A 27404-nucleotide genomic window follows, 5' to 3' on the forward strand; every position below is an offset into this window, starting at 1 on the left:
AAATATGGGACAAACAGCTTTACGTCACAGCCGAAGGACAAAGTGTTATGTTTAAGTGTAATGCTTAAGGACACAGGTGTCGCAACTTGGATTCGAACCCACACTCTGCTGATCAGAAACACCAGAGTTTGAATCAGGTGCTCTTGCGTTTGAAAGCATCAACTGTTAGTAGGGATCTTAAAGTCTGTGGTAATTGGTTCCAGAGAGTTGGCTCGAACTCTTGATTTCAGAAATTCTGCAACTTACATCACTAGTTAACTCATTGAGTAGCCGAGCAGACCCAGCACTGGTGATCGAGCCACTTGCCGTTCCTCTGATCCTGGTAAAAGTAATACTGCCTTGTGGAGACCATGTTGATGTGGCTACAACAAGAAATCAATAAGAAAGTCAATATCATAAAATATGCATTTCAGGAATGAGAAGTTTCAGACTTTTATCTGAAAAACCTTCGTTAGTTTTCCCCACTTATCAAAATATCCAGTTTGATCTAGTGTTGATCTACGGGAGCTCATACACCTTGAGAAAAATGGATACTGTTTTGCAGACTTTTAGTTGTATTTTTGTCCCAGATCAAAAACATTTCCCACGGAATTGCTTTCACTGGTGTTGTGCATGATATAGATAGAAAATTGTTAGTCATTGCAAGCAAAACGATGAGAAAATGCAGTGTATAAAACACAGGGTCTCTATCGGTCTTGCTTGTCAGAAAAACACTCATGATGAATGCGAGCACACTCAAGTGAAACATACCTATAAATTGCGAAACAAAATCCAACACGCGGCTGACATGAATGGATACGGTTATCATATATCTGTATCTGTATCTGTACGCTTGTGAAACCTCTCTAATAATAATAGTTGCTTCTTATATAGCGCAGCACACAGTTCCGTCAGGCAGTTACACAGTCAAGACGCTCAACAAAATGCATGACATGAAATGTAAAAATAAATAGCCTTTCGAAATGTAAAAATAAATAGCCTTTGGAGAAAGACTCTGCTAACACCAAGGTGTAACAGTGGACTTGGTCTCCGTGGCCTCTTGGGATTCCAGGGCCTAGATATCTTACAGACCAACACAAATTTTGATCAAGTGGAATTTTATTAATTTACCTCGAATCACGTTCACAGTAATGATACAGCTTGAGATGGCATTAGAAGATCCATCCATTGCTGTATAAGTTACAGGTGTACTTCCAACAGAAAAAAAAGTTGGTGTCGCTGAGTTATCTTGCATTGCAGTGATTGTAGGAGCTATGCCAGAGTTGTCTGTAGCAACTGGATCCGTAATGATGACCTTCACAGGGTCAGTGCGCCCAGGAAGGACATAGTGAGTGACAGTTGTTCCACAGCCTGTGTTTGGTGTCCACACTGGAGCCTGATTATCTGCAATTTTTAACGAGAGAATCACATTACTGCACAGTTACTGGCCAATTCATCCACTAGTTGATGAATAGGTACTTCTTATAAGGCGCTTTATCACACCCCAAGGGGCGTATCAAACCGTCAATGTTTTCTTTCCAGCAAGATATGTGTATAGCTACGTTTTTGAAGTTTGAGGCCTAATGGTTTACAAGGTGCTGTATGATGCTGATCAGACCTGGGCCCAATTTCATAGAGCTGCTAAGCACAATTATGTGCTTAGCATGACATTTCTTCCTTGATAAAAACAGGATTACCAACCCAATCTCCATTTGTTGCATATTGCCTGATACTGGTATTCAGCTGTTGTTTGCTTATCCTGAAAATCCTGTGGAAATTTGGTTGGTAATCCTATAATTATCAAGGAAGAAACTTCGTGCTAAGCAAATCTTTGTGCTTAGCAGCTCTATGAAATTGGGCCACGGGGTGAACCCCTTCCCTTTATGACTTTATAACTGGGCTCTTTTCAGGCATTGTACAACAACTCAGAGCTATGGCTGTACATCCAATCTGAAGGATGCAGCAATGAAGTGTCAATATTTTCCTGTACTTCGTAGATGAGATTTCAAGCGTGTTTAACCATGGGGTCAGGGCCCAAATCCAAAGAGCTGCCTTCAATGAAGGGGCATGCTAATTTTCCTCAGTTATTTTATATGTGGAAAAAGTAAAGTTGTATTGGAACTTAGTACATCGCACCAGAGCACAAGCAGGCCCTTTCACCTACAGGCAATAGACAGCTCCATTAAGCTCCGCCCCATTGCGTATTGACCAATAACAACGCAACGAAGGTCCCACAAATAAGGTCCGACATGTGTGCGCATATGCTTGGTGCGCGCGGCAGAGTTATGCAGAAAGGCATTGGAGAGGCCCACTTGTTCTTGCTCACACGTGCATCCAGGGCGGAGCCTAATGGATTGGAATAATGATGTGGGTGCCGTGGGTTGATCAATTCTTTCTATACGACTTAAAAACAACCAAGGGTATTACAACAAGTATTTGCACCACACCATAAACAGGTCAAAGGTTAGGGACTCAAGTTGATTAGTTTTTGTTGCACCTGTTTTGTACATCTTTATTGAAATACATGTCCGTTAATTCAAGTACTATTGGTCTTTTTTCCCCGCAAATTAACATATAAATGAAATAACATGAAGCTAACCTGTAACAGTAACAGTGAATGTACACTCTCCAACATTACCAGCAGCATCTGTGGCCCTATACACAACATTAGTAGGACCGATCGGGAAATCAAACGGTGAATCGTGGGAATTGAAAGGTGTCACAACGCCACGATCATCTGATGGTACCGGAACAGTCCAAGAGTGGGTCGCTGTCCCAACTCCACTGTCTGTATTTATTGTTGTACTTAATGGGCAGCTGCTCCATGTCGGTATTGAGTTATCTGGTACATAAGCTGTCATCAAAACAAACAAAGTTATCATTTAGATATTTAGAGGTACTGGACACTATTGGTAATTACTCAAACTAATTGTTAGAATAAAAATTTACTTGGTAAGCAATGGAGAGCTGTTGATACGGTATAAAACATTGTGAGAAACAGCTCCCTCTGAAGTAGCGTGGTTTTCCAGAAAGAAGTATTTTTCCACTAAAATATTTGAATTTGATTTCGAGACCTTGGATTTTGAGGTCCCAAAAAAAAAGCACACAACTTCCTGTGACAAGGGTGTTTTTTCTTCCATTATATATCTCAACTTGGACGACTAATTGAGTTCAAATTTTCACAGATTTGTTATTTTGTGCATATGTTGAGATACAAAAGTGAGAAGACTGCTCTTTGACAATTACTTAAGGTGTCCTGTGCCTTTAAAACTTTTATTTTTAGAGAGAATCACCCAGCTGTAAAAGGTTGAGCGGCTTAGTGAACCAGACCCGAGGTCTGGTTGCCGAGTCATCAGTGTGTGAGTCATGGCACTTGAGCAAGATACTTTACTTTTATTGCTACTCTTCACCTAGGGGTAAATGGGCACCTGTGGGGGCAGAGATGGTTCTTGTGATTGATTTAGCTTAATGCCCGACATACTTGGCAGCACAGGGGTGGATTTCACATAGAGTTAAGACTCGTCTTATCTCGAGATACTCGTCCTAACTATAAACTAGCCTTAAGTTTTTCATATCTCCTAGGACTAGTCCTAAATTAGGACTAGTCCTAAATTAGGACTTGTCCTAACTCTTTGTGAAATCGACCCCTGGCTGTCTACTCCCCAGAAGCTGAGATGGTTAAGGGATTGAAATATGGTCCTCCAGGGGTGGTACTTTTTGAAGCTAATATAAATGTTATGTTAAGTTCGTCTGTTTAAAACCAAAATTTATTTGGGAATGCCTCGAGTCGCTCCTATTATTGGTTCGGCGTGACACTGGCGCGCCAAGGCCTGTATGCTTCAATTTTGATAGGGCAAGGGCACCAAGGAATTTTTACCTTGGTAAGGGCACCCAATGAGGAAATTGTAAATTTCTACTAAAGCATTTCAAGGCCCCTAAGGCAATGACCAGGGGGCATTGAGGCAGTAGCCTTTGTTGCCTCCGTGAAGTATCAGGCCTGGATAAAAAAACAAAAAACAATCAAGTTCTATTGACCCATTTCACCTGACGTCATCATCAGAAAAATCTTGAATGCGCCATACTGGTGGGCAATTTCACTGTGCGTTTTCATATAATAACTCTATGCCGTGCATTATGCAGTGAAGTGTGCATTTTAGGTGACGCGGCGTTAATACACGTAAACCTAACTGCCCACCAACATGGTGAGCGTGGCATGAGTCGCCGCGTGTGACGGGCGTGCAAGGGGGTCAATACTCACGATTTATTCGGATAGAGAATGTGCAGGTATCTACATTCCCAGAGGGATCAGTCGCTGTTACTATTACTGTGTAATCCCCAGCAGTGTATGATCCTTGGGGCTGATCACTAGTAATTGTAGGTGTAGCTCCAGAATTATCTGTCCCAGTAGGATTTGTCCATGTGACGTCTGCCGAGGTCTGTGATTGGGCAAGGTCGAGGGTAATGGCTGTTGGGCATGGGCCGATAACAGGGTTTTGCTGATCTGTTGGCAGGAGAAAATAGAGCGATATAACAAATGTTAAATCATGAAAATGTTGTAGCTACAGTAAGCCATGGTGAGATATGATGGACTTAATGTTATATAACTGAAGGTTTGGGTCAATCTGATTCACTCAAACCACATAGTACACTCCTATAGACTGTGCAAGTCTTGCATGTATTCAAACTTCGCGGACCATTATGGTCCTAACCTTATGGAGCTTTACAGTGGGGAGATTTTGTTTCTTCCATTATTTTAGTTTGAAGTAGTTTACAACCATGAAAAGAACATTGGAAATGTAATACTAATTAACACATATAAATGTAAAATCAATTCAACAATACAACAGCTTTCGGTTGTGGATCAGGTCACTTGGGGCTGGCCCGAGGTGCACTGACGTCACCCCGAAAAGGGCGAGTGATTTTTTTCCAGGAAGAACAAGGGTAATTGTCTGCAGAAAGTCGTCCTGGAGAAAAATATATGCAACTTTTCCAGGACGAACATGGGGTAATTATCTGCCCATATTCGTCCTGGGAAAAAAAATACACCACACAGATGAGCACAACGGGTTCGACCCGGGAAGGCTAATCGACCGCACCCACTGTAATCCGAAATATACTTAAACTGACAAACCTGCAGACGTTTGAGATCAATCAGCCATCTGGGCCACGAGAACATAGCAACAAACTGATTAGACATTTTGCATGACACCGATTAAAACAAAGTTGAATAATCACCGTGCGATAAACTCCAATTAGTTTTTTTTTATTTCTAATGAACAGATAAAATATAAACATTTCAGACAGAAGTATTGCAAGGGATGTTTTCTACTTTCATCATCATCATCATCGTTAGACCGTGTAAGTTTTATGTAAATCTGTGATCTCACCATTTTGTTCTTCTGAAATGTTCCTTTAACATGAATGATTTGCATTGTTCTACTGCAGATTAAAAAAAAACTCACCCCTCACTGTGACTGTAAACGTGCAAGTGGCAACATTCGTGGCTTCATCAGTGGCTGTATACTCCACAATATAGACGCCAACGTCTAGATCCTGCCCAGGTTCATGTGATTTGGTAAGACTCAATAAGTTAACATCTAGATCATCAGTAGCGAACGGCTCTACCCAAGTGACGTTAGCATAGTTAACCCCTTGCTCTGCATCCACCACCATATTAGCGGGACATCCAGTGTACGATGGCCTCTGATCAACTGCAAAAGAAATCAGTTCGTAAATGAGGGGCCTGTCTAAAGTTAAAGGATTTGGGTACTTTTTCAAAATGTCCATAGATTTACATTAAACTTACACAGTTTGAAGATAAAGATAGCGGAAAGCTTACCTTCAAATCTTACTTACTGGGGTGCTGCAGTTTTTGAGAAATGAGTAAAACAATGTCATGAAAATATTTTTGTTAATGATTAAAATAATTTTCGTCTCATGAGGAGAAAATTATTTTCATGACACTGTTTTACTCATTTCCCCAAAATTACAGCACCTCAGCACGTAGTATTTTCAGGGAAGCTTTCTACTATCATTATCTTCAAACTGTAAGTTTAGTGTAAATCTGTGGACATTGTGTTTTTTTGTCATACAAAAGTTACATAGACCCTTTAATAGATTACTCTGCCTAATTTAATAGGACCTGTTTATAAATCTGGCATTCTCGGTGGACCATTTGGTATGACACTGCTCTAGAATTGCAAAGATCCTGAGTCTGAGTCTCAGCGAAGAAATATATGCCTGTAATTTGTTTACAAAACTTGGGAAAGAAAGGAGTTTACAGTGCTAACACACATCGTTGTGTTTTGGTAAAACTAGAAATCTAGAAAGACAATATTTTCCTGCTCAGCAGAAAAGAGCAGAATACCGGACACAAATTGTACATAAGACATGGTAATTTGGCTGGTAAACTTGTTCTGATATATGCACTATTTTGTTGTGCTTAGCAGCTTTTTGTGATTATAAGTAGATTTTTGAACTTGAACCCATGCATTATCACCACACTCAATCTTGGTTCATCACTTTGGGCATGTTGGGTGTTATTTGGGAGTCCCCTGTGTGTAAACTAGGTGGTGCGCATTTGAGGAAATGCGTGCATTTAATGCATTAAACCATTACCCAATTTCATATGACCTGCTTAAGTAACAAATATCGCTGGAGAATTTTCTGCTGAGCAAAAACATCATTTTGGCTGATGCCAAGCTTATTCTGATAGGCAAATACTTTCATTTGCTTTATATTTACAGGTATTATACAGAATTGGTTGAGACAAAAACTAGTCTAGTCACAGAAAATACTCATGATTTGTGTGATCCAATATGGAACTAACAACCGTAAAAAGTTTGACTTAATCTGCTGTGCGAGTCAAGAGAAAATAGTGAAAGAAATGAAACATATCACTACTCACTGTAGAAGATGTATGTTGTATATTTTACCTGTAAAAGTTTTAGCTTCATTGGTCAAGTTTTTGAGGGGAAAAAAGATGAAAAACACAAGCAATTTTTTCAGGAGAGTCATGAAAATCCCTTGTACATGATAAAAATAATTGTTGTCTCACTGAGAAGAAAAATATTTTTGTGAAATTGTTTTCCTCATTTCTCAGAAACTACAGCACCTAAGCAAGTAATATTTTAATGGAAGTTTTCTTACATTATCTCTATACCATGTCAGTTTAACAGAAATCTGTATAAATTTTTGTTTTTTGTTGTTTTGGGATTATAGGAGAACACTGACTTGCACTGACCTACAACATCCACTGTGAAATCACACTGATTTACATTGCCAAATCTATCGGTTGCGGTGTACGACACGGCCGCAGGTGGGGCTGCTGCAGTGAGAGTTGCCCCATTGACAATACTGGTTGTCATTACAGGGGTAACTGGCCCAGAGTTATCGGTGGCAGTAGGTTCAACCCACGTCACAATCCCTGTAGTCTCATCTGCTGGCACCCTAACTACCAAGGGTTGGGCCGGACAGTCCACAAATGTTGGGGGGAGATTATCAACTGGGGGAAGGAAAGATTAAAGATTATAAATATTTATTGTCATGATGCGTATTAGGAGAAAACAAACAAGCAAAGGCATAGAAATGATAGACACAAGAAAAGATGCAAAGTTGATAATATTTTCACAAGTTGGAAAATGAAATGTTCTCCATTCACTAAGGCAAATAAAATATCATTGCCATTTTAAAAAATCCAAAGGATTATTATCCGTTTTATAAAACACACAGGTAGTTCTTTGTCAATCGGAGAATAAACTGTTCACTAAAAGAAGATGGCATCTACTACGAGTGGAAATACCATTCATCAGGTAAGAATTTGTGCTTTTCGGTATGTTCACCTCCCATACTGAACAAATTTCTAAATTCATCAATGTTTCAGAATCTCATCACTGCATTGTAATCTTGCCTCCAATTTTGATCTTTGAACCCCAGCGTTTGACCTTTGATGACCTCTGGGCTTGAGAGTTTGACTTTTGGGCACCTTAGTTTGACCTTAGGGCCCCATAGTTTGACTTTAGGGCCTCCGAGTTTGACCTTTGGACCCCTTAGTTTGACCTTTTGGCCCTGAAGTTTGACATAGGGCCCGAGTTTGACTTTCGGGCCTCAGAGTTTGACCTTTGGGGCCCCGAGTTTTGACCCAACTGAGCTCAATTGCCGCCAAGATATCTGTAAAAGTTGCCTAGTTGTGACAAAGCAATAGACTCACCTTGCACAGTAATCCGAAAGGTACAAGTTGCCACATTACCAGCATCATCAGTTCCAGTATAGGTAACATCATACGTTCCAATATTATAGAAATCTCCGTTTGTGTGTGTACCAACGAGATTGAGATTCGTCAAGGTGTTATCAGTGATGGTCACCGTATCCCACGTCACGATGGCACCCGTCTCTGCATTCCCCACATAGGTGTTAATGTTGGCCGGACAGTTTAGAATACTTGGGTTCTCATCGTCTGGTGTTTCTGTTCAAAGAAAGGCAAAGGCTCGGAAATTAGTTTCCTGTGGAAAAAATGTAGTATAACCCTGTGTCACAGAGCAAAATAATTGTTTATACTTCTAGAGCCAATGCCAGAGCTGCTTAAGCAGAAATACTGCATTTGCCACATACATGTTAATGTTGGCCGGACAGTTTAGAATACTTGGGTTCTCATCGACTGGTGTTTCTGTTCAAAGAAAACCAAACGGCTCGGAAATAAATTTCATGTGAAGTCACAGAGCAAACTAATTTTTTAAATACTTCTAAGGTCAACGCCAGAGCTGCTTAAGCAGGAAATACTGCTTAGCAGTTTGACGTAAAACCGTTAACTGCACATACAAACCCAGTTCAGTGCAGAGGTTTTTTTGACCCTGTGTTTCTGGCAGTGGCTGCTGAATGTGCCGTAGCACCTTGTGAACACAGATGTTCAAACAAATTACACCAAATAAATGGGTCTTATAATTCATAAACTTTCGTCGGAAGTCATGGCCTAGCAGTTAAGAGAACTGGATTCAATTTCTGCATAATTAGGGGTCGATTTCACAAAGAGTTAGGACTAGTCCTAACTTAGGACTAGTCCTAGGAGATATTCAAATTGCATGGATAGTCCTAAGTTAGGACGAATAGGACTAGTCCCAACTCTTTGTGAAATCCACCCCAGGAGAGTGTGGGTTTGAGTAGCAGTCATGACACCTGTGTCCTAAAAGGCAGTGGACACTATTTGTAATTACTCAAAATAATTATTAGCATAAAACCTTTCTTGGTAATGAGTAATGGGGAGAGGTTGATAGTATAAAATGTTGTGAGAATTGGCTCCCTCTGAAGGAATGTAGTTTTCGAGAAAGAAGTAATTTTCCGGGAATTTGATTTCGAGACCTCACGTTTCGAAATTTGAGGTCTCGAAATCAAGCATCTGAAAGCACACAACTTTGTGTGACAAGGTTTTTTTTCCTTTAATTATTATCTCGCAACTTCGACGACCGTTTGAGCTCAAATTTTCACAGGTTTGTTATTTTATGCATATGTTGAGATACATGTAGACCAACTGTGAAGAGTAGTCTTTTACAACTACCAATCGTGTCCACTGTCTTTAAGCAAGACACTTAACCAAGACACTTTGTCCTTCGGATGGGACCTGAAGCTGTTTATCCTGTGTGTTGTGTAACACTTGTAAAAGAACCCAGTGCACTTATCGAAAAGAGAAGGGGTTCCCCCTGGTGTTCCTGGTTTGATTGTCAGCATATTGCCCCACAGCACCTTATAAATTATTACATGGTGCTATGTCAAAGGAGGTCTCATAATTCAAACACTGTCCCAAATACCTTGCAGGAAAGTACTGTATAAGCGCCTTGAGCGTCACTGAGTGGCGGATATGCATGCAATATAAGAAGCCACAATTATTATTATTATTAGCTTTAAAACCTGTCTGAAAACAAACTATAAGAAGCGCTCTGAGATGCTCATAGATAAAGCATGGTATAGAAACTTAACTCTTATTGGGATTAGGAAATAGGTGTAAAGAGCCAACCTCAAGGTTGGCATAAAGTGAAGGACTCACCAGTAACAACCACATTAAATGAGCACATTCTAGCTTTAGTGCTCTCGAAATATGCAACACATGTGATCGTGTTTGTTCCAACGAAGAAACTATCTCCTTTAGTTCTACCACAGGTTAACGTGACACTGCCGATGTTTGTGGGATAGACTGGGTCATCCCATGTGACTGGTGTTGAGTCTACACCAATAGGTAAGACAATTTCAATATCGGCTGGGCATGTGATGGTCTCAAGAGTTGTAGCTGCTGGCTCTGTGAGGCATACATAAAACAAGGACAGATTACTTTTTAAGTTGGATTTGAAACTTTGCATGGTGGAAACACGATATGGAAAGGTTTGAGGTAACACCATGTAATTACTATCTCTAAATGAGTTGTAAACCAAAGGTTCTTTTTAGAACTACCCCAATTCATTTTAGAGAGAGTCATTCCATGGTGTTACCGCAAACCTTTCCGTATAAATTACTTTTTATTTTATTTTTGTATATATATCTTTTTTATTTTGAGTTTGACTGAAGACAAATAATTTACTAGAGGGGGGGGGGGGGGGGGGGGACTCAAACCAATGACCTCCAATAAGCTGGCTCTCTGTAGAACGGCATCTATGTAAAACCCGGTTCGAATCCCACCTCCGACCGGAGCCTGGCAACTGGATTGGCTTTTTAGTCCCTACTTGACTGCATGGGTTTATTTCTGTTCTTGCTTTCCTCTGACATCTAATATTGAAAAATCCTTCATTGTCCTGACACTTTGGAAGCCTCTTTGGTTTTATATAACTAGCACAAAGATGCTCGACAAAATGACATCAAATCAAACAAAGAATCGTCATGTGAGCAGAAATCTAGGAATGCCTAAATGGCTTTGTCACATTAAATCATAACTCTACCTACCATTCACAAACACATCAAATGTACAGAACGAGTCGACCACGTTATTCATGAATGTGTACTTGACAGTGGTGCGACCAACATCAAACAGGTCTCCGGAGTTCTTCGTTGAACTGACTTGAGTCGCTGAGCTAACAGGACTTGTCCAAGAAACAACAGCTTGATTCTGGCCAGAGACAGGAGTCTCAGTGATGTCACCAGGACAGGAAGTGATCGTAGGTGAGCCATTATCTAGAATTAAGAACAAGTGAATATATTTATAGGTTAATAACAGTATACTAGGTGATAAACTTGCATCAGGGATAAAGACTTCATTTTTAGTTTTACCTGTATACAACAGTGTGTTAGCATTGTATACTCGGTTCTTTCCCGAGTTCTGTGACAAAAAGGCATATTACTCGGGTGGAATTTGAACCAACGACCTTTGCAGTTCTAAAGCAGTGTCATACCAACTAGACAACCGAGATTGCCCGATAGCTAGAGGCAGTTACAAACAACAATACTATACAGGCCTAATTGCTTTGTTTTTGAAAGGGCAAGGGCACCAAGGCATTTTCTCCTTGGTAAAGGGCACTCTATACTGAAGCATTTCAAGGGCATCATGGCGATCAGTCTTTTTGAGATATGATGTACACTTTAGGAGTGCACTGTTTGGTTTGGGTGCATACATACAAATTGAGACAAACGCCTTCGCTGCCTCTGTGAAGTATTAGACCTGATAGTAATAATAATACTACAAAAGTAATACCAAAGTTTTAAAAAGAGCACAAGTCCACCAAAGGAGCTCATAAGGCGCTGTAAAAAGGAAAGAGACAAACAAAAGGGGAAGAGACCAAAAGATAATTATATGATATGCACACTTTTGATTCAATGACTATAACAGAGGTGAGAGTCATTACTAACGAAAAAGTCTGAAACTTGGATACAAATTCAAAGGTATATTGAAATGTTGGCATTTCTACCGTTTGGTAATCCCTGGGGTTATAGATTCCAAGAAGCTTTTGGAAACAGTATCCAAAGCACCAGAAAATTAGACAAATGAGCAGGAATTCTTTATTATTTTGTGGACAAAAATATTGTCTGATTTTCTTCACCATGCCGACATAAAAAGATTGAATTCAGCCAAAAGACTGAACAATCTCATACCCTGCTATAACCAACAGGAGAGCCTGGCTAACAACACAGTTTATTAAAGCTAAAAATGAAGATTTGTTACTTTACCGTTAACTATGACATCAAAAGCACACATAATCGTATCAACGCCATCGGTTGCTGTATAAGTCACAGTTGTAGTCTGGTAGTAATATCGTCCTGGTAGATGATCACGTATTAGTGTGAACCCATTGGCTTGGTCTGTTGTGACCGTTGGTGACGTCCAGTACACCAGATCAGAGCGTGTTGTCGTAACATCTTCATCCGTACAATTTTGAACTAATGTAAGAACACATGTAGTACTTTTTTTTATTAATAAAGGTAGTGGATATTTGGCCGGCACTAGCTAGTTAGTTAGTAAATGTTATGAAGTCAGTGTGGTGTCCCGTGAATTCTGTTTTGGGAAATGATCATGGGCTGGAGATGGATGATTCAAAAGAGGGCGCGTTCAGAAAAAGTTTGTACATAGTTCGCCATTATGGGGGACCGAATCTCCGAGGGGAACAGAATCTCCAGCCACACCGGCACAGCACTGTTGTTGGGACTTTGATATTATTGTTACCGTGACCACGGATTGCCATTGCGATTTTTAAAATGAAAATGTCGGGTCAGGCCGTTGTTTAATTTAATCACTATTTATCTGCATTTTTAATATTATCATTTATATAGATAATTTTGTTTTATTTTAAGCAGTTTTACAGTTGGTTATTTTTATTTTTTGTTGTTGGTGTAAATGTGGTCGAAATAGGCTTGAATAACAGCTGACTGATATTATCATGATAAATAAAATAGACATTATATAATTTTGGTAGTAGAATAGGGCCTAGGGCCTATATTATATTATAGAAAAGACCCGCGGGCACAAGCATGACAAGTTAGAAACAAACATTTACGTCTATGACACGGAATGATGAGATATAACATTAATGGCACTCGTCTCATACTCATAACAATGTAAACCAACAAAACACAGTCACACTCACAGTGTAGTATACATTGCATTTCCACCCAACACTCGGCAGTCAAAACTGTAAATTTAACAATAAAATAAATACAGCCAGCCTCATCATGATGCAATGCGCGACGTGGTTTTACCAGGCTTGAGGGAACTCTGCAGTTACTCTACCAATACTACATTAACTCACCCAGTCAATAAGCTCGATCTGATTGTATTTTAGTGTGTGGAACTTCAGATCGAGCCACAACTTTTCCTAAGTTCCTGCCAAACTCTGTTGTTGTTTACAAGCGAAGCACAAAAAGTCGCCAAGAATCTGCTTTAATATGACGCCCTCAATAGTTCAGATTGACTTATGTGAATCGGCTGACAAACTTTTGCAACTTTTGTTCCTTTTTGGAGTCATCATTAATTATCGCATCAAGATCGAGAGTAACCTCACAATATTAGCCGGCCCCATTGGCTTCCGTAATATCTTGTAGAGAAAGTGTTTCAAAAAAATAAAAATTAGGAGAAAAAACATACGAGCAAAATAAAATCACTTACCCCCCCCCTCCCGAGCTTCCTCGAAGAGTGAGGTAGAAACATATTTGTTAAGACACAAAATAAATTATGCGTGGTATCCGTACAGTGATTCCTTGTAATGTTTTTTTTTTCTTCTTCTTCTTTTCACAAAATTATAAATATTTCTATGGACGATGATTATACAGACTACAAAAACTAGTAATAGGCCTAACCGTTTCTGAAATAACCGCGTGATTTTCGAACACCAACCGTTGAAACCAAACTGACCCACCAGCCGAATTGAGCTAGTCACTCAGGAAATCAACAACTGCTATTCTGCATGAACTGAATTGGCGCCTACGTGGTATCTTTTGGGCTGTTTTCACGGGCCATTAAACACAAGCAATTTTGGGGGAGAGAGATTTTTTTCAAGTTCATGCATCCATACAAAATTATTTTAATAACAATAACTGCAAATGGGGCCTTGAGTTGGGTAGCATGACATTCCCACGATGCAAAAGCGACTCACGCCCATGGCAAAACTACCGCTGCCTAGACATAGGCGTAACCTTAGTAGAAGATGACTGATCTATTATAGCACAAACTAATAAATTTAATTATATTCCACCACTATTGTCAACGATATTTTAGAAGAGCAATTATTTACAGAACAACTTTTCAAAGATATTTGCCCATGGTGCTACAAACCTCACCTCATTGTAGCGCCTAGTACTACTCCCATTAATAGGGAGGTTTAGCTGCACGTTTACGCGCAAAAACGTGAACGTGAACGTCAGAAAAAATTGTGTTGTTTCGAGGTGACGTCAACACTTATGGCTTATTTATTTTTGTGCTCACGTATGACGTGTCCACGTATATATGTACCTGACGTGAAAAATACAATGTTCACGTATGCTAAAAGAGTGAGATTTTAACAACACAATAAATGACGTTCACGTTCACGTTATTCGCTAACGTGCAGCTAAACCTCCCTAATGATTGAAAACAGACATTCTATTTTCAATTTATTAAAATGATTGACCATTATTCGGTCTATTTTTTTAATGAATAGTTCAATCATCAGTCCAGATCTATGATTCCATTTCAACAATACATGACAATACAAAAAATACTTCCAGATGGGCTAGGAGAAACAAAAGCAAAATAATTAATGTGGTCCTTGGACCTGCCTCCCCACATCAAAATGTTCACTCTTAAAGGAACCCGTTGCCTTGGATCGGTCGAGTTGGTCTTTGAAAAGCGTTTATAACCGTTTTTTATAAAATGCATATGGGTAGAAAGATGTTGTAAAAGTAGAATACAATGATCCACACAAACATGCCTCGAAATTGCGTGGTTTTCCTTTTACCTTGTCGACTAACACGTCGGCCATTTATGGGGGTCAAAATTTTGACTCCCATCATGGAGGTAGGACCTCCATGCTCCCATAAATGGCCGACCATGTTAGTTCGCACAGTAGAAGGAAAACCACGCAATTTCGAGGCAAACTTGTGTGGATCATTGTATTCTACTTTTAAAACATCTTTCCAACCATTTGCATTTTATAAAAAACGGTTACAAACGCTTTTGTTTTGACCAACTCGTCCGATCCAAGGCAACGTGTTCCTTTAAGAAAAAAATTGGTTGTTCTTCCGAGAAAAAGATTGTTCTCTCACGGCAATCTGTGAAAGAGTTTCAATCGTCAGAACTGTAAGAGTGCACATAGCCAGGTTTCAACTCCCACATAATAATGTCATTTTGATTAAGCCAATTGGTTTTACCATTGAGTGTTAATGTTTACATACGTGGGTTATGGCCACTTCATCCTACTCATGTTTGGTAATTGTCAAAGACCAGTCTTCTCACACCAGTGTATCCCAACATAAGCATAAAATAACAAGCCTGTGAAAATTTGGGCTCAATTGGTCTTCGAAGTTGCGAGAAAATGATGAGAGAAACAGTACCCTTGTTGGACGAATTTGTGTGCTTTCAGATAGGAATAACAGACTTCTAGCTAGAAGTATTTTATTATTTTAGTGAGAAACGACCTCTTTCTCAAAAACTGCATTACTTCAGAGGGAGTCGTTTCCCACAATGTTTTTTACTATCAACAGCTCTCCAATGCTCGTTTCCAAGTCAGTTTTTAAGTTAATATTTGTTTTGAGTAATTACCAAACCTGTACCTTCCCTTTAAGGGTCAAACGGGAATATAAGTTCGCGTGATCGGTGGTTTCGAACCCATAGCAATTATGTAATAATAAATCAGGAAAGTGGTGACAGAATGTATCAATATATTGTTTTAGCTACCATGGATGAATAAATTTAGTTTATTCCTCCGTGATGATACCACTGAGGTGATTGCGTGTAAGGATATTTAGTTTATTAAAGGGACAGTAATAATGTTCAGAAAATGAAGATTACAGAATGATGATAATGATGCCAGTAGAAAAAATCCTTGAAATGTTTATGTCTGAAATGTCATACTTTTTATTTGATGAGAAATAAATAAAAACTAATTTCCTGTTTAATTTTGTTAATTTTTTTTCTCGCTATTTCCCAGATGGCCGATCGATCTCAAACTTCCATAGGCTTGTCAGTTAATACTTCCATAGGCTTGTCAGTTAATACTGCCAGCAAGCTGTTTTTTTTTATAGCAACAAATTATTATGAAATACTACAGGGACTATTCAATGACATTTAAAGTATAGAGATCAGGCATAATGAATATAATAAAGAAAAAAAAAATCTCAAAAACGGAAATGGGTAAAAAAAAGTAGCCGAGGCAATAATTTTGTAGGAAGCCGTTTGGAGAGTCACTTTTGGTCATTTGATGGATTCCTACAGTACGACACACCTAGGTTTGAATGATCGATACAAAGTTTAAAGCCGCACCTTTTTTTAATATGAATAATAATATTAATATTAATCATACTAGTAAGTACCATTTGGGCATGTTTATAAAAGGAACACTACATAATTAGTTTAATGTAAATCTGTGATCTTAGACGATTTTTAATGTTGAAAAGTTTCCGTGTGGCTCCACTGACTTTTTCATTCGACATGAAATAATATCCCTTTTTGTAAAAATTAGTGAAAAAGTGGTGGCGCCATACGGAAAGTTATCCCCCCAACTTACCCCACTCTAATAGTCCTTCAACATCCGGAGTTACGCAAAACAGGAAGACGATCCCTACGAAGGGACACAACCATCCTCGTCTTGAAGTCATGCTGTCGTCACAGATAGTCAATTAAAGATGAAACCAAAATATAATAATCGACGTTTAAGATGTCAAAACATGGAGGTCTAGTTTTCTTGGGCTCTGTTTAGATATGTATTAACAATGGCGATGTTTATAGCTGCATTTAATAGTGGGTGCATATTTCGGGGCCGGGGAATGGCCCATGGAATTGCTAACAGGGTGTGGGGCTTTAGTGATGCGCTCAAGCGGAACCGAAGCGCGGCTGTTTTCGTGAACGTCATTCTGCACTTTCCCTTTACTTATTGTTTGCGTTCATTCGAACGGAACGTCTCACTAAACTTGCCACAAGTCCTCAAAATGAAATACATAACTCTTTCAAAGTTTTGTTTAAATACTTTAATAAATACTCTCAAAAAAGTGAAGGATTCCCTGGGTGGTTCCACAAAGAGTTAAGACTAGTCTTATCTTATCTAAAGTCAGGACGAGTTACTCGTCCAAACTTATAACTAGTCCTATGTTAGGGTTAGGACTATAATAGTCTATAATACTTTGTGAAATCGACCCCAGGCTACTCTTTAGAAACATTTTGCTGGAATTTTCTGACAACTTGAAAAATAAAGTGCTTCATAACAGTTTAAGAATTCTGAAATGCATTACACACAACACAAATGTATGAACTTGTTTATTTTTGTGGTGAAAGTTATTTTTTACAAGAACAAGTTTAAATCCTGCAGCCTCCGGGCATCCTGATTCTCCACCAACTTAGTTACAACTCATTTAATTGTATAAAATGGCTGAGATTTTCAACCGATTAAAAAACAATTAAAAAGATAATACAATTTTCAATACATTTTTCCATTTCCATTTATTGATACCATAAAGGATGGAAAATAAATTCAAATTAGTTTAAGATTTTTAAAGATTTAATGCTATTTTTAAAACAATTTTTAATAGGGATTCTTTTACTGTTTGCTCTTATTTTACATATTATTATAGATCTTGAAGATATTGTGAAAATGCTGGTCATCTGCTCTTGAAGGTGATGCCATATGTCTACAAGCCATGGATTTGTCTGGGATTTTTACTATCTAATTGACAGGTAAGTCAAATGAACACAACAGATTTGGTGTTTTCTAACAAAACAGTTAAATAAATTGCTCACTGAGTGATAAACTCCAAATGAGAAGTTAGTTTTGTAGATTACTTATCAAATATGACATTTCAGACAGAAATATTTCAAGGGATGATATCATCATCAAATCTGTGATCTTAAACGATTTTTTCTTCTTCTTACCAGATTAGTAAAGTTCCTTTAAATTTCCTTATACATTCTTAAATCTCACCAAATTTGAAGTTGTCTCTTCTTGTCCACTGTTTGTGCAATGCATTATAAATGGTTACATCCAACATTATAACTAACCTTTTTATGTAACATAGTTTATAAAGAGGTTCCCATTCACTGTTAAAGTACAGTCTACTATCATATAATAAGGGCCCTGGGACTGGCCAAAGTACCTCTTAAAGGCACTGGACACTATTGGTAATTAATCAAAATAACTTTTAGCATAAAAACTTACTCGCTAAGGAGCAAGGGAGAGCTGTTGTTAATATAGGACATTGAGAGAAACGGCTCCCTCTGAAGTAGGGTATTTTTTTTAGAAAGAGGTAATTTCTCACTCAAGTATTACAATACTTCAGGCCTGAACCCTTTTTCTTGTTGTTGGCACATTCCCGTGACAGCCAGTGTACATTGAGTAGGGCTCTGTAGACTAAAGAGATGGAACCAAGTGACTTGGTTTTGGAGATGAGTTTGAAAATTGTTAAGCTGCAATTCTGGACGCTGAGGGCAGGTGCAGAACTTCGCTCGTGAAGGGGCACAGCATTGTTCCTCTGGTAAGTGGCACTTCTATTGGGAAAATGTGAGTTTGTATTGGAACCTTGCACAGGGCACCACGGCAAAAGCACAGGGCACCACAGCAAAAGCACACAGCACTTGGGCAATTGCTGTGGGTGCCATGGGTTATTTTGAGGCCTGCAGTTTTCAGCAAGATTCGCCATAAATGCATGGATAACAATGTTATACTCTGATCAGTTGCATAAACAGGATTTACATTTGAAGGGAATCAGGATCGTAAAGCGCATTGAGATGGTTAGACTTTTCTGCCTGGGGGAGGGGGGGGGGGCTTCTTGTTGTGGTGGCATTTCTAGAAAAGTTTGATCTAGTGTTCCTCCCCTTCTGTGTCTGCCTTCCTCAATTAAGAACACTTTTATTATATCATGCTGATGGTCACAATCCAATTTTTTTGGTGACACATCAATGGGAAGAAGTTTGGACTAAGTTGACGTAAATGCTGCATGGCTATATAGACAAACCAAGCCACAAGCCACAAGCCACTCGAATGTCACCTGCCAAGAGCAGCTTAGTGGCGATAATAACAGGTGCCGTACCGATCATGGTTGATTCCGGGCGAAATGTTTTGGATGGTTAAGCCCGAGTGTGGAACTGTCCTCCGAACAGCTGCCCACATCACCAGTGACTGCATTTCACAGTTGCCCTGGCGGGCAGTCCCCACAGGAGTTTGACAAGCTGTAATTGACACCAATTGTTTTATTCGATTAGTTTAATCTGACACATCAGGGGGCCACTTTATGTAAATCTTGCTGCTCAGTCACCTGTGTAGATCCCGATATGAGGAGATTGTGTAGTACAATGTATATCACCCTCTCTCTCACCTGTTGCGTTTATGCCAGTTTTGGTTTCTGCGTCGTGAAGATACAGATACAGACACATGCATATAAATAATGAGAAACAGCTGACCCTTGTTATTGATGTTCACAATCCAAAGTCACAAAGTGTCTTGTCTCATAACACGGCTGATGATGTCCCAACAGCGAAAAATGTCACAGACTTGTCCAGTATTTTGTACTGCAGAGTCCTATCCGGTTGGTTGCGGTTTGGTCTGATACCATCTGGATCCCTCTTGATAATCGTTAACTGAAATGAAACAAAGAAACTTGTGAATGTTTACTTCATACATCTATGTGCTGTGTGGCTTTTCTTATGAAAAACAACCGCAATATTTGAATAAAAAAATTGAATATTTGAAAAAAAATTGAAATCTTTTGCAAAACGTCTTTACACTAACCTGGTGTATTTTTTCACCCAGGGGCAAAGCATTTAGGAGTTTTCTTTGAAAGGCCAATGAAAGCCTATTTCCCGACTTAAAGGCAGTGGACACTATTGGTAATTACTCAAAATATTTGTCATCATAAAACCTTTCTTGATTACGAGTAATGGGGAGAGGTTGATAGTATAAAACATTGTGAGAAACAGCTCCCTCTGAAGTGACGTAGTTTTCGAGAAAGAAGTAATTTTCCACGAATTTGATTTTGAGACCTCAAGTTTAGAACTTGAGGTCTCGAAATCAAGCATCTGAAAGCACACAACTTCGTGTGACAAGGGTGTTTTCTTTCATTATTATCTCGCAACTTCGACGACCGATTGAGCTCAAATTTTCACAGGTTTGTTATTTTATGCATATGTTGAGATACACCAAGTGAGAAGACTGGTCTTTGACAATTACCAATAGTGTCCACTGTCTTTAAATTCCAACTGGGTAGGGAGAGGGGGTCTTGAGTTGAATAATCCCTATACAGCTCACATAGATAGCTAAGCTGGTATGCAGACACGTCAAGGCAACCTCCTTCTCTTGCAATCACAACGTGTTCTTAATCGTGCATTACAGTTGCCCAACACATGTGACCCATGGCTTTATGTCCCATTCGAAAGACAAAGTAATGATGGTTTAGGTGTCAAGACCAGGACTCTAACCCACACTCTGCAAATCAGTAACCAGAGCAGGGGGCCAGTGTGCTTGAACACTCGACCATGACACTCCACTAGCCTAGCACAGAATTAGCCACCTCATTAGAACCCCTCTCAAACCGTTGTAATGTGTCTCTTCTACGGATTATATCACAGGGTGCAGGACTGTATGCTTCGTTTTTGAAAGGGCTGGGGCACCAAAGCATCTTCTGTTTGGTACAGGGCACCCTCTGAGGAAAAATTGTAAATTTCTACTGGAGCATTTCAAGGGCACCAAGGCAATAACCAGGGGGCTTTGAGGCAAACCGCCTTCTTTGCCAACCTTAAGTATCAGGCCTGAAAGGTTGGCTCCAATGGTTATTCAATGGTTGTGTCCCCCCCCCCCACCCCCAAAGCCCTTTCTTGGATGCACAAGCCCCACACCTCACTTCCCTTGGCATTCTACAGTGGATTATCTGAATTACCTGTCCATGAATATCCTTTGAGAAACCACTTCCTAATCCCTGTACTTGAAGGAAGCAATGGCACTGATGCCTGAGATGTGTGATTAGAGACAGATTGATATCATCCTCCACATCGGCATCAGAGTGTACTAAACACACTATGGTTGCATCAGGCTAAAGAGGATAAATGCAAAATGTGTCAGAGCATGGGTTGTAAAAACACAATTTGGTCAAAAGGTTGTATCCTGTACGGTCATACACTAATAATAACACAAATACAGTGGTCCAGTGGTTAAACGGCATGACTCGCAATCACAAGCAGGCCTGTATGCTTCGTTTTTGAAAGGGCAAGGGCACCAAGGAATTTTCTCTTGGTAAAGGGCACCCCCATTACTTAGGAAACTGTAAATTTGTACTGGAGTATTTCAAAGACACAAAGGTATTGACCAGGTGGTATCGTAATCGCCATGTTTGAAGTATTGGGCCTGTCAAGATTGTTGGTTCGAATCCTACCAAGCTAACTACTGATTTCACAAGAAAGATATCGTCGTCAAGTTAATGAATCACAATTTTTTATTTGTGCAATTCATAATCATAGCTGTTAAACCAATGTTTGTATGAGAGAGATTGGCTGTTGCCAGCTTGGTGTTCATATCCCCCTGTGCACTATCTAATAAATGATTACTCAATATGCTACAGAAAAGATACTACACAAAATTACATTCCTAAAAAAAGGAATATTAAACGGTGTAACCCTGGTGTTTCTGGTTCACATAAGTAGCCTTGTTTACAGGCTTGCCAGTTAGAGTGATTAAGTTAACTTATGAGGCATCCTATGTTTCATGTAATAATCTTTGTGTTGAACTGCTTAACATCATGTTGATAAATTTCCACCAACCTGAGAGGTCTGACAGTAGTGAATGAACTGCATCACTTGCTGAACAGTCAGTCCCAATGAGATGAGGACACTCAAGTCATCAATTAAAATCAATCTGCTACCACTGTTCTCTTGGTGGTCTTGGGCGAATGACTCTGTGATGATGTTGTATAACGGTCTGACTGAAACTTTGTCATCTCTGTGTAAGAAAAGTACATAAATATTTACTGCTTGAGGGCAAAATCGGATAACCTTGCAATTAATTCTATGATTGTCACCAATGGTCAAGAGTGGTTTAGTGACATGAGTATCAGACCCAGCCTGGTTCCAATTTCAAACAGGTGCTTAAGCAGACAATAATTGTGCTAAAGAAATGTCTGCTAAGGAATTTTTCTCTGGTGAGCTAAATAGTTTTGTGCGTTAAAGTCTTTCATATAGAGCCAGGGTATGTATCTGTGATGTGATGATTTTGCCACATTTTCTTTTTATGACATCAAAGACATTGACATCGCATGTCTCACAGGTGTCCTTGTTCAACAAAAGACTTACTTTAGACACTGTAATATCATCAATTCATCTTTATGGCTTTCCTCCATGCCATCATGCATTAGCTGCAGTGAGAAGTCTAAACCATTGACTAATGTTAGCTGCTCGTTCCTTCTTGCAATACCTAGATTCACTCCCTGAAAATAAAAACCAGTGAAACAATGTCAAAGTGATAGGTTATCATTTGTTCTTACATCATAATTAAAAAGTCTCTTGTTTTGAGGTTATACTGTTTGCTTTGCTTTATCTCGCATGAGACACTATGGCAAGGTACAAGACAAGATTCTGGATTTAAACAAAATTTCTTGATACTATTACTAGTATCTCTTTCTTAGAAAACTTTGTACCATTAACAAATTCTTTTGTAACTATTGGAAACATCCTTATAATAGACCCAGTAACTGGGGCTCCGTATAATTTTTACATTGCATCTTGATACCAGAATGCAAATGTATGAAGATGCAAATGTCAAAATTTAAAAAAGAAATTAGTACAGAGCCCCAGTTACTGGGTCTATCCTATGTTTTGGCCTACAAATCTAAAATATGAAAGCAATGATAACACCTTACTCATAATAATACCAAAGAGAAGAGGTTACTTACTAGTTTCTGTGCAACGGCACTGTAATGGCTGAATGACTGCGCTAAGGCTAGGAAACAAACCTTGTGGCCACCTGTGTGGGAGTAAACAAAATAACTAAATAAATGAATGAATTGCATTTGTCAAGAAGGAAAAACAAGTTAGTTTATTTCTGAAATATTAATGATGCTCTGCCTAGAATATATGATTTAAAAGTAAAACGTTATGGAAAAAGAGCCTTTTCTTTTGTAGATCATAAATATAAACAAGGATTTCCAACACATCTACGATTGTGTAGATGACATCACAAACAGTGAAGTTTTGTCTAATTACAACTTGGCTATTGTTGTGAGGTTTACCCTAGTTTTACATTACCTTTTAGGAATACAGAGAGAAAATGATGGATGAGAAAACTTCCGTCTGTCAATGAATCTGTTACAAGCATCAGTTGACCCTGTGTAAACAAAATTGTACATTACATATATTTTGCTAGTAACCTTTTATTTGTTATTATATCAACATTATTTTGTTTTGTGCTTAAAAATGTTGCGATAATGTAACCCTCCTCCTGACGGTGGGAGGGGGGTAACGTTATCGCAACAAACTTGTTGTTGTGCTTGAATTTGAAAATGAAAGGCTGCAAGTACTCTGTGTCTGTGAAATTAGGCCCAGACTTAAAAAACATGTCACAAAAAAGTACAGAGCAGACACTTGATGATTGACAGACTTGCATATTGACATTGTACTCAATATTCATAGAAAATGACAGTTGTTAGGCTGAATTGTTGACAGTTTTGTTTCAAATTTGAGAGGAGATGAGATTTTCATTTTGGGGATTTTTGTAAACAAAAATAAAATTCATAAAAAACATACCTTCGGTGGGTTACCTGGACCAAACCAAATGTAATCATTCAGTTCAGAGAACATCTTGAATGTTTTCGTGTCAATCTCGTCACTTTAAATTGGTGCAGGGGTATTTAATCTGAAAATAACAAGGCCCTACTACTGGCAGACTGGCTGCTGTACCGATTTTATTTTTACATGGGCGCGGCCATTTTGTTTTTGCAAAGTTTAAAACAACAGAGGGCGCTATCCATTCACGTTGTTGATTATGTGCACGACGAGTCGAGTCTCCCATGCATTCATGCTCTCGAGACGTTGTCGTTTATTAGCGCAACGAGTTAACAATACATTTATTAGTGCGGCTTTCTTGCAAGGAGAAGACAGTGTCTTTGTGTCAGTTGCAGAGCTCTAAACGTTATTTTGCCATCGAGGTTTTAAACGGGGTAAGTTCTCAACACTTAGATTAGTCGTCGTTTGATATGCTTAACAAATTTTGCAATGTATTTTGCTTTACCAGTTTCTGACTGCAGACGTAGGCCTATTGATTTCATTGTGTTCATAAAAAAATCACAACCAACCGTGCCATATCGGGGAAATGGTGCAATTAGGCCGTATCCTATGGCATGGGGATTTGTACATGGGGATTTGTACATGGTTAGTGTACTGGTACTGGTGACTGTCCCGGCGTGTGACCGGTCACGGTGTGACCATCCTGGAGGGAGGAAGGCATTGCGACTAATGTTTTTATAATTATATGTTATGAATGGGTTATATGTCATTGTAATTTAAGTCTCAATGTCTGTTTATTTCTCTCTCTTCATACGTTCTAAATCTATGGTTGAAGATAGTCGAACTGACTGCAAGACCATGAGTGACTACTCCTACTAGAACTATTTCGGTTTTGTCCGGCTATCGTCTCCCGTAACCTCATAGGTTTATATCTCTCACGCCTAAAACGATGATGATGGTTCAATGAATCTTGGAATCACAAATCTCTCTTTTTTTTTTTTTTTTCTTTTTTTTTTTATCTCACCAAAATTAAGCTCTATGTGTCCTTTGATATCTCACTGTCCGAGCGACAGAGGGGACGACCAGAGAATCCACTCCGCAATCTAAAAATTTGTTAAAAATTATAAATTCTTACCGTAATTTCGGAGTCCCCATCTACTGTACGTGTTACTGCTCTGCCAACAATTTGCAGACACCTCTTTTTAATTTTGCGAGCATAGGTCACGAGAGGGCGGGTATGATCTGTGCTTTGTGTACAAAATATATATCCATGCGGCACGGAACCACAAAACTCGCACAGGGTACCAGTATGTACATACACTTTTTGCACACGCAGCAAACAGCCGTAGGTAAAACATCCGCAACGTGAACTGTATTTTAGCCGGCCATGTGTGTGCGTGCACGTGCCCTGTCAATCAGTCTATCAGCTTAACGTCCCATCCGAAGGACGACGCATTGAATAGTTAAGAAATGTCTTGCTTATGACACAAGTGCCACGGCCGATACTTGAACCAACACTCTGCTATTTTATACAGCATAGCTTGCCTGTGCATTGATCATTGATGGTTTAGTTTCGGGTAACGGATCGGGTTTTTTTTCTTTCAGTTTTTGGGTACCGGAAACTAAACTTGAAACGTGACTCGTTTCATGTACATTGATATGATAAACAAAAAAAACAACACAAGCCTATTATTTTTGGCATGCAACTGGCAAGCTTTTGATAAATGGATTGAGAGAGCACTGCCAACACGGTTTATAGGAAATTTACAACTGGCCAGTAGTCAGGATTACAGGAGTCAAAATTATTTTTGATTCGAGTTTTTCCGTTCCCATGCCTCGAAATTCAGTGCGGCCCTGCACGAAGCAACCATAGCTGTTGATGCCCCTCTTACTGGCCAACAAACACCTGGAAAAAAATCACCTCTCCTCACGCCCGCTGCCATGCCTTTTTCTTCTGTTGGCCACCATGCACAATCTAAACTGTGTATTGGTTTTCTGTTATCCAGTTACAATTATGGTGTTACAATCAGTCTGATGCAAAACGACAAATTGTCCACTCATCACTAAGTCAAGTTCATGAGAAAGGGTCCTTTTTTTATGGTCAAGTCCTAGTCAAGTCTTTAAGTTTAGTCTTAGTTCAAGGTCGTCCCTATCTCGTACTCGTAACGTAAACGTGAAACATGACAGAGGGCAAGCTTTTCTTCTTGATTTCATTTTGGTTGACAGCGGGAGTTCATCCAAATCACTAGTCTTGGTCCAAGATGTCACTATCTCATGCTCGTGATAACATGGATAACTGGACAGCTTTTTTTCTGTATTTCATTTTGGTTGACAACTGTGTCTGATCCAACCAAGAATAGACTTGCACAAAGCGTAAGGTCAATATTGCCCGCTGTCTATGATGCATGGTGTAGCGAGGCTGGGAAATATTTCATGTGAAGGTTATGGACCCAAGACAACCAAGTCACTGACTCCAGTCTCTAACTCTTGTACAGTGGCACCTAATGCACTCAAGTACGTATTGTAATTAGGTGTTTCCTGTTGGTGCAATGCTAATCAGTCCATCAATGATTCATTACCTGAAATCAACACCACTTGTTGAACTACATGATGTACTGAAAGTAAAAGCAGTTTCTCACACTTGACGAATTATAGGCCGGGAATTACCCAAAGGCCACCAGGGCAATGCATGGTTCTTCCTGATGCATAAGCTAGCATTTAGGTCGCCAAAGGTAGTCACATGACTGTTTAAATGTAAGACCAGCTGTGAACGCCCCTTCAGCATTTGTAGCGGTGCACCTTTTTTTCAGGCCTGGAACTTTGTTCTTGAAGGGCACAGCATTTTTCCTCTTTGTATTAGGGGCACTTCTACTATGAGGAAATTGTAAATTTTTGTTTTGGAACTTTGCAAAGGGCACCACAGCAAAAGCACAGGGCACCACAGTAATTGCTGCGGCTTGCCATGGGTTACATGTCTACGATACGAGGCATGCCTTTTGGAGCACTACATAGCTTAAAACCTATAAAAGCTTAAAACATTACTGACTTGTGGCACTCGGGTCGTGGCTGTGTGATAAAGACCACGCCTTTGGCCATGTTGGCTCAGTCATGGATTACCTGGCTGGCCACGACCATGCTGGTTTAAAATATCAATGTTTTTGTATTGTACCACAATCATTAGAAACTGGGAATTAATTTACTTATTTTGTGTACACGTTTGCATGCCTTGAACTTCGCTCTTGAAGGGGCACAGCAACTTTTCCTCTGGTAGGGGGCAATTCTATGGGGAAAATGTAAGATTGTATTAGAACCTTGCAGAGGGCACCGCAGGAAAAGCACAGGGCATCCGGCCGGCAGTTGCTGTGGGTGCCAGGGGTTATTTCAAGGCTTGCGTGTACACTCTCTACATCAATACTCATCTTTCAAAATATGTATATAAATTTCAGCTCACACAAATAAATATATTTAACTTTGTCATTGGTGACCTTTATATTTCGATTTAAAGCCATTGAACCCTTTCGGTACAGGGAAAAAAAAAAGTTCACAGATTTACAAATAACTTACAGGGTTT

At 39.3% G+C, this 27404-nt stretch overlaps 3 protein-coding genes across 5 annotated transcripts in view; 1 reads left to right on the forward strand and 2 right to left on the reverse strand.

Annotated features, from left to right (window-relative positions):
* The window catches only part of LOC139949450 (hyalin-like), a 29278-nt gene extending 12387 nt beyond the window's left edge, over positions 1-16891 (reverse strand). Inside the window, exons 1-11 of one of the 3 annotated variants that reach the window (XM_071947788.1) lie at positions 16647-16891; positions 12121-12330; positions 10903-11130; positions 10016-10264; positions 8189-8443; positions 7223-7483; positions 5442-5690; positions 4238-4480; positions 2579-2833; positions 1111-1383; positions 247-362 (exon numbers count right to left, since the gene is read on the reverse strand). In XM_071947788.1, the coding sequence (XP_071803889.1) occupies positions 247-362; positions 1111-1383; positions 2579-2833; positions 4238-4480; positions 5442-5690; positions 7223-7483; positions 8189-8443; positions 10016-10264; positions 10903-11130; positions 12121-12330; positions 16647-16737 (2430 nt within the window). In that variant the 5' untranslated portion in view covers positions 16738-16891. Of the gene's footprint in view, positions 1-246; positions 363-1110; positions 1384-2578; positions 2834-4237; positions 4481-5441; positions 5691-7222; positions 7484-8188; positions 8444-10015; positions 10265-10902; positions 11131-12120; positions 12331-13034; positions 13175-13196; positions 13386-16646 lie in introns of those variants that run through there. The other 2 variants (XM_071947790.1, XM_071947789.1) reach the window with 2 other exon arrangements.
* Positions 16892-17127: 236 nt separating this feature from the next.
* LOC139949629 (elongator complex protein 6-like) lies at positions 17128-24048 on the reverse strand. Its single transcript, XM_071948069.1, has 7 exons — positions 23855-24048; positions 23357-23435; positions 23005-23075; positions 22406-22539; positions 21878-22055; positions 21001-21153; positions 17128-19705 (listed from the first exon to the last, which is right to left on the reverse strand). Exons 1-7 carry the CDS (start codon positions 23906-23908, stop codon positions 19574-19576), a joined length of 801 nt encoding a protein of 266 aa, XP_071804170.1. The 5' UTR covers positions 23909-24048; the 3' UTR covers positions 17128-19573.
* Positions 24049-24115: 67 nt separating this feature from the next.
* The window catches only part of LOC139949628 (exostosin-like 3), a 36717-nt gene continuing 33428 nt past the window's right edge, over positions 24116-27404 (forward strand). Inside the window, exon 1 of the mRNA XM_071948067.1 lies at positions 24116-24267. The gene's annotated coding sequence lies outside the window, so the exon portion shown is untranslated. The remainder of the gene's footprint in view (positions 24268-27404) is intronic.

Source organism: Asterias amurensis, chromosome 17 (assembly GCF_032118995.1).
Source record: "Asterias amurensis chromosome 17, ASM3211899v1".
In the NCBI taxonomy this organism is placed as follows: Eukaryota; Metazoa; Echinodermata; class Asteroidea; order Forcipulatida; family Asteriidae; genus Asterias; species Asterias amurensis.

Bases quoted from the DNA above. Each gene is read 5' to 3' on its own strand.
- LOC139949629 (XM_071948069.1), bottom strand. From the start codon at position 23,908: ATGTTCTCTGAACTGAATGATTACATTTGGTTTGGTCCAGGTAACCCA. The intron at 23,436-23,854 runs GTATGTTTTTTA...TTGTTTACACAG, and splicing joins GTCCAGGTAACCCACCGAAG to GGTCAACTGATGCTTGTAAC. The intron at 19,706-21,000 runs GTAATTCAGATA...GTTTCATTTCAG, and splicing joins CAAAGGATATTCATGGACAG to TTAACGATTATCAAGAGGGA.